This window comes from Xenopus laevis, chromosome 6L (assembly GCF_017654675.1).
Source record: "Xenopus laevis strain J_2021 chromosome 6L, Xenopus_laevis_v10.1, whole genome shotgun sequence".
In the NCBI taxonomy this organism is placed as follows: domain Eukaryota; kingdom Metazoa; phylum Chordata; class Amphibia; order Anura; family Pipidae; genus Xenopus; species Xenopus laevis.
The window spans coordinates 8,657,711-8,670,102 of NC_054381.1; the positions used below are offsets into that span (position 1 = coordinate 8,657,711).

General features: G+C 37.4%; 1 protein-coding gene across 1 annotated transcript in view; it reads right to left on the reverse strand.

Moving 5' to 3' along the window:
* The window catches only part of LOC108718692 (obscurin), a 235,192-nt gene that overhangs the window by 135,955 nt on the left and 86,845 nt on the right, over window positions 1-12,392 (reverse strand). Inside the window, exons 52-62 of the mRNA XM_041565749.1 lie at window positions 10,542-10,808; window positions 9,991-10,257; window positions 9,406-9,672; window positions 8,768-9,034; window positions 8,314-8,580; window positions 5,883-6,149; window positions 5,335-5,601; window positions 4,766-5,032; window positions 3,821-4,087; window positions 3,369-3,635; window positions 2,369-2,635 (exon numbers count right to left, since the gene is read on the reverse strand). Coding sequence (XP_041421683.1) covers window positions 2,369-2,635; window positions 3,369-3,635; window positions 3,821-4,087; window positions 4,766-5,032; window positions 5,335-5,601; window positions 5,883-6,149; window positions 8,314-8,580; window positions 8,768-9,034; window positions 9,406-9,672; window positions 9,991-10,257; window positions 10,542-10,808 — 2,937 coding nt within the window. The remainder of the gene's footprint in view (window positions 1-2,368; window positions 2,636-3,368; window positions 3,636-3,820; window positions 4,088-4,765; window positions 5,033-5,334; window positions 5,602-5,882; window positions 6,150-8,313; window positions 8,581-8,767; window positions 9,035-9,405; window positions 9,673-9,990; window positions 10,258-10,541; window positions 10,809-12,392) is intronic.

The following is a 12,392-nucleotide window of genomic DNA, read 5'->3' on the forward strand; positions in this document are numbered from 1 at the left end:
GGTCATTGGTTGATTACTCAATTGTAATGGCAGAGGTTAACAGACGCAGCCTATAAACAAACCTGCCTTGTAACAAACAGTCACACAGCCATGCAGACAAATACTGCAGAAAAGGAAGGAGCAACATTGTTCTCCCAATTCTGGCACTCTCCTTCTGCCTAGACTAAAACTGAATGGAGTGCCAAATGGGTGCAAACTTTTATGGGAATAAATACTGGCGTTTCTATATTTTTATCTTTTAATACCTTTGGCATTAGGCATAATGTCAGTTATTTACAAAATTGCAACAAAACCACCACTGACTTGCTTAGAAACGTATGTAACTTACACATCTAGCAGGGACAGTAGGGTTGACACCTCACCCTTTTAAAACCAAACACATATGAAATCCACAGCCTGCATGGCTAATTATCAACTCATTTAGATGCTGCAGACTGAACTGATTTCTGTGCAGCCATGTATCATGCATCTAAATGAATTGCTAATTAGCCATGCAGGCTGTGGATTTCATATGTGTTTGGTTTTAAAAGGGTGAGGTGGCAGCCCTAAGTGACAGGCAGAGCAGTGATGAGGGCAGGTAGGTTTTTTGAACATTTTGTGCGCTCTCCCAGGGGGGCGGTAATTTACCTAGGAAAACGATACCTTTTTTAAGTGTTTAAGTGTTCCACTTCTGGAACAAGATTTAGAGCTCTAAATACCAAAAAATGAAAAAGTTCTATTTTTCATGATATAGGGATCTATACCAGAAAAATATTTCACTTCATGCACAAAAATTCAACTCATTTGGAAAGCATACAAATAGTCCTAGAAGTCATGTCAGCTGCTGAATAATGATTTTTTATGAGGTAAATACACAAAATAATACATGGACCCCCCCCAAATAATATATTTCTGGAAAGTACAAGTGTCATCTCCCATAGTATCCATTATAATCCAATAATTCAAATTTATAAAAATGATTTCCCTTTTCTCTGTAATAATAAAACAGTTGCTTGTACTTGATCCCAACTAAGATATAATTAATCCTTATTGGAAGCAAAACCAGCCTATTGGGTTTATTTAATGTTTACATGATTTTCTAGTAGACTTAAGGTATGAAGATCCAAATTATGGAAAGATCCATTATCCATAAAACTCCAGGTCCCAAGCACCTCGATCCCCTCCATCTGCACAGTTGAAGTCTCTGCAGCACAAGCCCACACTCCCCCTCCCTCTCACAAACTTGTAACAGTTTCTCTTCAGTACCTGAATGCTGCTCAAATTCCCCAGCACAGGAAGCAGTGGCAGATTGACAGCAGACATAGCCAATAGGAGTTAAGTTATGTGTGATGTCATATAAGGAAGAGGAAGTGAACACTGTAGTGTTTTTGGGGGTCAGTGACCCCCTCCCAGCACAGGGTCTGTGTGGAACTGAAGGATTAGTACAGGGACACTTCTGAGGTGAATATCTCTTGATCTGTACTTTTTCTGTTAACTATTTCTATGGAAAAGTTTGTTCTATTCATGTGAACTGTTAGATTTGTCAATTTGTTACAAAGGTGAACAACCCCTTTAAGGCCATTACTATTTCTAAAAGTTTTAAAATATCTGTTTTATAGAGATGATCTAAAAACAAGGTGAAAGATTTATATGGAGCCAAGATGCAAAATTGGTGGCGGCATCAAATAATGAATGAATTAATAAATTAATGATTGAAGAAGTTGAACTAACTGATATAATAAATCAAATATGGAGAGGGTTATTTACTAAAATCCTAGTTTATCTCATTATTTAAATTTAAAAAAACACGACCATGCTCCCATACCCAATTATAAACTATTTATTATTAAAAACAGCTATTGGTTCGAGTAAAAACTCTATAAAATCAAGCGAAACCCCGAATCGTACAATTTTTTGGGGGTTTTTTTTTTTTTTTAAAAGCCACCATTTTTTAGATTTTTTTCAGAAAAGTCAGAAAAGGTTGGATTTTCACGCTAATTTCAGCGCAAACCACAGAAACGTCAAAATCGGAGAGCGACCTCTGCCATTGACTTATACACAACCTCGGCAGGTCTGAGATTTTTGGATTCGGGATTTAATAAATCTCAAAAAATTAGAGTTTCACAAAAACCTGAAAAATGTCTCAAAAAGCCCAGCCTGACTTTAGTAAATAACCCCCTAGGTGATACTAGTGAACAAACAATCAATTAATCAAATTTTTCAAAAAAGACATTGACTTGGTGGAGATAGCTATAAAGAAAAGATGAAATGCAGGTAGCAATGACATATATGAGGTGGCGGAGGTGTTAATGATGGTGATGAAGATGATTAAACGCAAGCAGTCGAGAAAAGTGACTAGTGAAAAGACATCAAGAGGGAAATTAATTACCATTTACAGTCAGTGAAGCTGTGGTCTGGTGAACTCCGCATACACAAGTATACTCGCCGGCATCTTTCAGGTCCAAATTATTAATGACCAACTCTGCCTCAAGACCTTCCTGGATGATTTTGTACTTATCACATGGCTCCAGGTTCTTGTGGCCTCTCTTCCACTCTAGTGGCGCATTAGGCTTTGTCAGTTGGCAACTCAATGCAACGGAGCTCCCTTCAACAGCTTCCTTGCTCCGGAGTTCCTCTTTAAATTGGGGTGGAACAGCTAATATGGAATGAAAAACAGATTATCATGTGCAAACTTTTTAAGGAAATTGACAATGTTTGTTTTACTTCAGAAAAGGTTATGTGAGGAAAACAAAAGACAGGGTTATCATGAACATTGAGTGGACATACACGCATGATTAGAAAGAGAAGTTATTATAGGAAAATGTTAACTATGAATGAAGTGCAACGATAGTTACATAGTTACATAGTTAGATTTGGTTGAAAAAAGACAAAGTCCATCAAGTTCAACCCCTCGAAATGAAAACCCAGCCCCATACACACACCCCTCCCTACTTTTAATTAAATTCTATATACCCATATCCATACTAACTATAGAGTTAAGTATCACAATAGCCTTTGATATTATGTCTGTCCAAAAAATCATCCAAGTCCCTCTTATAGTCATTAACTGAATCAGCATCACAACATCACCCGGCAGTGCATTCCACAACCTCACTGTCCTGACTGTGATGAACCCTCTACGTTGCTTCAAATGAAACTTCTTTTCTTCTAGTCTAAAGGGGAGGCCTCTGGTACGGTGATCCACTTTATGGGTAACAAGGTCCCCTGTTATTTGTCTATAATGTCCTCTAATGTACTTGTAAAGTCTAATCATGTCCTCTCACAAGCGCCTTTTTTCCAGAGAAAACAATCCCAACCTTGACAGTCTACTTAATAATTTAAGTCTTCCATCCCTCTAACCAATTTAGTTATATTCAACAAAGATTTACCATTCACAGTCAGAGTGTTTGTTGTTTCATGATCTCCACAAACACAGGTGTATTTCCCAGCATCCTGCAGATCTAACTGACTTATAACTAGCTCAGCCACCAGGCCTTCCTGCCTCATCTTGTATTTGTCACTTGATCTGAGCGTCTTCTGTCCTCTCTTCCACCCTACAGAAGCATTAGGCTTGGTCAGCTCACAGCACAGTGTGATGGAGTCTCCTTCAACTGCTTCTTTATTCTTAAGGTCCTCTTTAAAACGAGGGGGTAAAGCTATCAGAATGCGAAATAAAAAAATATAGGTACAGTTAAAGACTCAAATGATCTTCTACGTTTCTTATAATTTAAAGATGCATTTAAAGCATTTAGCATGTGTGAATTTTCTCCATCAAAAATATCTTCCTTAGCTGTAAGAATCCAAAGATTCTCACTTTTTGACTTTGTTATTCGTATATTACCTATAACGCTTAAGGTCGACGAGGTCTCCACATCTCCACAAATACAGGTGTAAACCCCAGAGTCTTCCTCCTCTATATGAGGAATCCGCAATTCAGCAATAGCACCGTCCTGGCACAATATGTGTTTTTCAGATGTCGTTAAGACCTCACTATTCTTTTTCCATTGAACAGTCGCGTTGGGTTTGCTAAGCTCACAGTGCAAGATTGCTTGGTCTCCCTCTTTTATGTTCTCATCTTTAAGTCCATGTTTGAAGTGAATAGGCAATGCTGAGAAATGTAGAGGGCACAATGAATGTTAAATCTACAAAGGAGGAGAATCAGCTGAGCACTCTGTCTATACACCATCAAGTATGGCTGCACAGACTGTACAAAGTGATATATGATACAAATAAGTCAACATTATTATTCCCTTGTAACTTCTAAAACCCTAGATAATAATGTATAAAAGTTACGTAATTTAGCCTAGAAATAGGAAGTCCTTTACAAGTATGATTCTGAATATATAATGTGTACATGTCTCGGTGTGTTTATTCATTTATGTATAGTGATGGGCGAATTTGCGCCGTTTCGCTTCTCCGAAAAATTCGCGAATTTCGCAAAACTGCGAAAAATTTGAGAAATCGCGCCGGCGTCTTGTTTTTGACGCCAGCACCCGTTTTTCGACGCCGGCGCCCATTTGTGACGCCGGCGCCCGTTTTTGGCGCCGGCGTCCATTTTTTCGAAAAAAATTGCGAATTTTTGCCACGAATTTTCGCGGGCGTTTCGCAAATTTATTCGCTGGCGGCGAATCGCGCAAATTCGCTGCGAATTCGCGCCTGGCCGAATAAATTCGCCCATCACTATTTATGTACTAAAATTGGTTAAAATTACACTTTGTTAGTTTACCAGGTAGCTATATAGTACCATGGCACACTTTTATTCAGAAAATCTAGAGGTAATTTTTACCATTCACTATTAAGACAGCTGTAGTCTGTTGTTCACCGCACACGCACGTATATTCTCCCATGTCTTTCAGTTCCAAATTATGGATTATTAGCTCTGCAGTAGCCCCTTCCACACTCATTTCATGCTTGGGACTTGATCTCAGAGCTTTGGGACCCTGCCTCCACTCAACATGGCCAGGAGCTTTGGTCAAGATGCAGCGCAGAGAAACTGTTTCCCCCTCTGTGCTTTCTTTATTGCTCAGTTCTTCTTTGAAAAGGATTGGCAGAGCTGAAGATTTTAGAATAAATATGGAAAGGTCATTCATGGATTCAAGTTGACAAAGAAGTTAAATGGTGACAAACAGTCCTACTGGTTCAAAACAACAAGAAAACATAAGGAGTAATTGCTAAACAAGGTCAAAGATATAAATAAAAAAATAATATTGTATGGCTACACTGAATTTCTCATTTACAGTAAGGCATAACTTCCATGTCTTTGATGGAGTTCAATCATTATTCTGTGACATCAAATTCTTGTGCCTTTGTAAATTAATCATCTAAAAGGTGAATTAAGTGCTGATGATCTTTTACCATTAACTGTTAGATTTGCGGTGGTCTCCTGGTCTCCACAAACGCATGTGTATTCGCCACTGTCTTTTACGTTTAGATCACTGATGATTAGCTCAGCGGCCAAGCCTTCAATTTTCATTGTAATCTTGTCACTTTCCTTCAGCAGCCTATGCCCTTTCTTCCATTCCACATTCGTGGCCGGTTTGGAGAGCTCGCACCGAAGATTGACCATTTCTGCTTCTGTGGCAACTGCGTCTCTCAGGTTCTTTTTAAAGAATACCAGAAGTGCTAATCCGCAAAAATAAACCACAACTGTCACCTATCGCGGTAGTTTATCATTTCAGATTTCAACATGAAAACGTATAATAACATAAGTTTACATTTTTAAGAGATGTGAACTAACACAAGTTAGACAGAATTAAAGAAAACAATATCTAACTTCTTTATATCAAATCTGGAAAAGATATCCTATGACTATCACAATATATAATAAGACAGAAACTTGGTGGAAATTGGAAACCATTTACTGGAAACTGCAAGAAATGGAACAGCCGTTGAGGTTATTTTACCATTCACTGTTAGGGTTGCTGTCGTCTGCTGATCCCCACACACGCACGTATAAAGACCCGAATCGCTTTCTTCAAGATTGTTGATTAAAAGCTCAGCAGAGAGACCTTCCTGCCTCATTGAATATTTCCCACCAGGTTTAAGAGAAGATTGACCTTTCTTCCATTCCAAGACAGCTCCGGGTTTGGTTAACTCACAGTGAAGAGTGGCCTGTTGGCCTTCTGTGGCCTTCCCATCTCTTAGTTCCTCAATGAAACGTGGTGGGGAAGCTAAAGAATAAATTGAACATCTAAAATATAATACTAAATCACTGTCATCAAATAATGGGGGTTTTTTTTGCAAAAATATTTCATTCAGTATTAGATCAGGGAATCGGAAAGCCTCTGACAAGTTATTGGTCTTACATTATACAAAGTCACACCAGAACATCAAAGATGGTCTACCATCACCTACGGTAGCAGTTCTATCCAATTACACAGTGGAAAATGATCATGTTCAGAGTTATCACTACTGTTTACAAGACCCAGAATTATAATTATAAATAATATATAATATAATTATAAAATATATACATGCTTGGATATTACCCAACATGCTGGGTGTCCTACAGTTAATTAGATTGTAATAAAGATAAATGATATATGGAACAACATGATGGGTGTCCTACACACAGGTGCACATTTACTAAGCTCGAGTGAAGGATTCGAAGTAAAAAAAACTTCGATTTTTTTGGGTACTTCGACCATCGAATAGGATACTATGACCTTCGACTACGACTTCGACTTTGATTCGAACAATTCAAACTAAAAATCGTTCGACTATTCGACCATTCTATAGTCTAAGTACTATCTCTTTAAAAAACTTAGACTACATACTTCTGCAGTTTTTTTGATCGAAGAAAAATCCTTTGATCGATCGATTAAAATCCTTTGAATCATTTCATTCATCGAACGATTTTTCCTTCGATCGATCGTAGGATTTGCAGTAAATCCTTCGAATTCGATATTCAAATTCGTACGATTTTACTTCGAGGGTCTAATTCGAGGGTTTATTAACCCTCGATATTCGATCCTTAGTAAATGTGCCCCTAAATGACGTTATAATGAAGATGTCATATAAGGAACGACAAGTGCCCTACACTTGATTAGATTATAATGAAGATGTCATATAAACAAGGTGCCTCCAGCCTGTACATGTCCTGCTGCAGAACCCTGATGTAAACTATAATCACCTTCATTCCTCAGGAATTTTTTTTGTCAGAGCATCACAAATGTTTTATTGTCATATAGGCATTCATTCTCGAGATGTTTGATTCCATTACTAGAAATACTGTGGTGTTTACATTTTGTTTTATTTTTCTTAAAATATAGATGCTAGACAGATCTGGCAAAATGAAGGAACCCATCTATTTCCAAAACACCTATCCATTTTTTACCTGTTTCAGGAAAATATTCAGATATAATTCTACTCTGGAATGAAGGGTTTTGCAAGTCAATGATAGGGTTACTACTGTTTTATATGCCAACACCAATTAGCTAGTTTTTTAATGAACACTCATTACTTTCAAAATTAAGCTCATGAAAACGTAGGTATTGTCTTTTGTATTCTTCTGACTTTTTTTAAACCAATCCTCTAGACAATTATAAAGACAAAAATTTGACATGCATCCATAGTGGCCAAAAAATTCCAAGTCAAGGTACATAGACCAGAATCCTTATGTCCTTGAACCAACAGAAAGGAGTGTATTTATCAAAATCTGAATTTTAGTATTTAGATAAAAAAAGTCCGACCAAACTAGAATCCACGATTGGACCTTATTTATTATTATAAAAAGCTCGATTTAATAGGATCAGGGAACAAACTCAATTAAATCGGGCAAAAAACAGAATTGTATGATTCACGCTGGGCTTTTTCCAGAAAATCCCACATTTTTCAGATTATTGCCCAAGAGGTCCGAAATAGGCGGATTTTAGGGATAATTCCAGCGCAGACCACAGAAACTTTTAATTAAATTCTATATACCCATATCTATACTAACTATAGAGTTTAGTATCACAATAGCCTTTGATATTACGTCTGTCCAATAAATCATCCAAGTCCCTCTTATAGTCATTAACTGAATCAGCATCACAACATCACCCAGCAGTGCATTCCCCAACCTCACTGTCCTCACTGTGATGAACCCCCTACGTTGCTTCAAATGAAAGTTCTTTTCTTCTAGTCTAAAGGGGTGGCTTCTGGTGATCCACTTTATGGGTAAAAAGGTCCCCTGCCATTTGTCTATAATGTCCTCTAATGTACTTGTAAAGTCTAATCATGTCCCCTCGCAAGCGCCTTTTTTCCAGAGAAAACAATCACAACCTTGACAGTCTACTTAATAATTTAAGTCTTCCATCCCTCTAACCAATTTAGTTATATTCAACAAAGATTTACCATTCACAGTCAGAGTGGCTGTTGTTTCATGATCTCCACAAACACAGGTGTATTTCCCAGCATCCTGCAGATCTAACTGGCTTATAACTAGCTCAGCCACCAGGCCTTCCTGCCTCATCTTATATTTGTCACTTGATTTGAGCGTCTTCTGTCCTCTCTTCCACCCTACAGAAGTATTAGGCTTGGTCAGCTCACAGCACAGTGTGATGGAGTCTCCTTCAACTGCTTCTTTATTCTTAAGATCCTCTTTAAAACGAGGGGGTAAAGCTATCAGAATGTGAAATAAAAAAATTATAAGTACAGTTAAAGACTCAAATGATCTTCTACGTTTCTTAGAATTTAAAGATGCATTTAATGCATTTAGCATGTGTGAATTTTCTCCATGAAAAATATCTTCCTTAACTGTGAGAATCCAAAGATTCAAACTTTTTGACTTTTGTTATTCGTATATTACCTATAACGCTTAAGGTCGATGAGGTCTCCACATCTCCACAAATACAGGTGTAAACCCCAGAGTCTTCCTCCTCTATATGAGGAATCAGCAATTCGGCAATAGCACCGTCCTGGCACAATATGTGTTTTTCAGATGTCGTTAAGACCTCACTATTCTTTTTCCATTGAACAGTCGCGTTGGGTTTGCTAAGCTCACAGTGCAAGATTGCTTGGTCTCCCTCTTTTATGTTCTCATCTTTAAGTCCATGTTTGAAGTGAGTAGGCAAGGCTGAGAAATGTAGAGGGCACAATGAATGTTAAAACTACAAAGGAGGAGAATCAGCTGAGCACTCTATCTATACACCATCAAGTATGGCTGCACAGACTGTACAAAGTGATATATGATACAAATAAGTCAACATTATTATTCCCTTGTAACTTCTAAGACCCTAGATAATAACTTATAAAAGTTACATAATTTAGCTTAGAAATAGGAAGTCCTTTACAAGTATGATTCGGAGTATATAATGTGTACGTGTCTCTGTGTCTTTGTTCATTTATGTACTAAAATTGGTTAAAAATTACACTTTGTTAGTTTACCAGGTAGCTATATAGTACCATGGCACACTTTTATTAAGAAAATCTAGAGGTAATTTTTACCATTCACTATTAAGACAGCTGTAGTCTGTTGTTCACCACACACGCACGTATATTCTCCCATGTCTTTCAGTTCCAAATTATGGATTATTAGCTCTGCAGTAGCCCCTTCCACACTCATTTCATGCTTGGGACTTGATCTCAGAGCTTTGTGACCCTGCCTCCACTCAACATGGCCAGGAGCTTTGGTCAAGATGCAGCGCAAAGCAACTGTTTCCCCCTCTGTGCTTTCTTTATTGCTCAGTTCTTCTTTGAAAAGGATTGGCAGGGCTGAAGATTGCAGAATAAATATGGAATGGTCATTCATGGATTCAAGTTGACAAAGAAGTTAAATGGTGACAAACAGTCCTACTGGTCCAAAACAACAAGAAAACATAAGGAGTAATTGCTAAACAAGGCCCAAGATATAAATAAAAAAACATCTTGGTTATTAAAGAATATTGTATGGCTACACTGAATTTCTCGTTTACAGTAAGGCATAACTTCCATGTCTTTGATGGAGTTCAATCATTATTCTGTGACATCAAATTCTTGTGCCTTTGTAAATTAATCATCTAAAAGGTGAATTAAGTGCTGATGATCTTTTACCATTAACTGTTAGATTTGCTGTGGTCTCCTGGTCTCCACAAACGCATGTGTATTCGCCACTGTCTTTTACGTTTAGATCACTGATGATTAGCTCAGCGGCCAAGCCTTCAATTTTTATTGTAATCTTGTCAGTTTCCTTCAGCAGCCTATGCCCTTTCTTCCATTCCACATTCGTGGCCGGTTTGGAGAGCTCGCACCGAAGATTGACCATTTCTGCTTCTGTGGCAACTGCGTCTCTCAGGTTCTTTTTAAAGAATACCGGAAGTGCTAATCCGCAAAAATAAACCACAACTGTCACCTATCGCGGTAGTTTATCATTTCAGATTTCAACTTGAAAAAGTATAATAACATAAGAAGTTTACATTTTTGAGAGATTTGAACTAACACAAGTTAGACAGTATTAAAGAAAACAATATCGAACTTCTTTATATCAAATCTGGAAAAGATATCCTATGCCTATCACGATATATAATAAGACAGAAACATGGTGGAAATTGGAAACCATTTACTGGAAACTACAAGAAATGGAACAGCCGTTGAGGTTATTTTACCATTCACTGTTAGGGTTGCTGTTGTCTGCTGATCCCCACACACGCACGTATAAAGACCCGAATCGCTTTCTTCAAGATTGCTGATTAAAAGCTCAGCAGAGAGTCCTTCCTGCCTCATTGAATATTTCCCACCAGGTTTAAGAGAAGATTGACCTTTCTTCCATTCCAAGACAGCTCCGGGTTTGGTTAACTCACAGTGAAGAGTGGCCTGTTGGCCTTCTGTGGCCTTCCCATCTCTTAGTTCCTCAATGAAACGTGGTGGGGAAGCTGAAGAATAAATTGAACATCTAAAATATAATACTAAATCACTGCCATCAAATAATATTTCATTCAGTATTAGATCAGGGAATCGGAAAGCCTCTGACAAGTTATTGGTCTTACATTATACAAAGTCACACCAGAACATCAAAGATGGTCTACCATCACCTACAGTAGCAGTTCTATCCAATTACACAGTGGAAAATGATCATGTTCAGAGTTATCACTACTGTTTTCAAGACCCAGAATTAAAATATATACATGCTTGGATATTACCCAACATGCTGGGTGTCCTACAATTAATTAGATTGTAATAAAGATGTTATATATGGAACAACATAATGGGTGTCCTACACACAGGTGCACATTAACTAAGCTCGAGTGAAGGATTCGAAGTAAAAAAAACATCGAATTTCAAAGTATTTTTTTGGGTACTTCGACCAACGAATAGGATACTATGACCTTCGACTACGACTTCGATTCGAATGATTCAAACTAAAAATCGTTCGACTATTCGACCATTGGACAGTCGAAGTAATGTCTCTTTAAAAAAAGACTACATACTTCTGCAGTTTTCTAAGGTTTTTTTGATCGAAGAAAAATCCTTAGATCGAGCGCTTAAAATCCTTCGAATCATTTGATTCATCGAACGATTTTTCCTTCGATCGATCGTAGGATTTGCGGTAAATCCTTCGAATTCGATATTCAAATTTGTACGATTTTACTTCGAGGGTCGAATTCGAGGGTTTATTAACCCTTGATATTCGATCCTTAGTAAATGTGCCCCTAAATACGTTATAATGAAGAAGTCATATAAGGAACGACATGGTGGGTGCCCTACACTTGATTAGATTATAATGAAGATGTCATATAAGCAATGTGCCTCTAGCCTGTAGATGTCCTGCTGCAGAAACCTGATGTAAACTATGATCACCGTCAGAGCATCACAAATGTTTTATTGTCATGTAGGCATTCAGTCTTGTGATGTTTGATTCCATTACTAGAAATACTGTGGTGTTTACATTTTGTTTTATTTTTCTTAAAATATAGCTGCTAGATAGATCTGGCAAAATGAAGGAACCCATCTATTTCCAAAACACCTATCCATTTTTTACCTGTTTCAGGAAAATATTCAGATATAATTCTACTCTGGAATGAAGGGTTTTGCAAGACAATGATAGGGTTACTACTGTTTTATATGCCAACACCAATTAGCTAGTTTTTTAATGAACACTCATTACTTTCAAAATTAAGCTCAGGAAAACGTAGGTATTGTCTTTTGTATTCTTCTGACTTTTTTTAAACCAATCCTCTAGACAATTATAAAGACAAAAATTTGACATGCATCCATAGTGCCCAAACAATTCCAAGTCAAGGTACATAGACCAGAATCCTTATGTCCTTGAACCAACAGAAAGGAGTGTATTTATCAAAATCTGAATTTTAGTATTTAAATAAAAAAAGTCCGACCAACTAGAATCCACGATTGGACCTTATTTATTATTATAAAAAGCTCGATTTAATAGGATCAGGGAACAAACTCAATTAAATCGGGCAAAAACCAGAATTGTATGATTCATGCTGGGCTTTTTC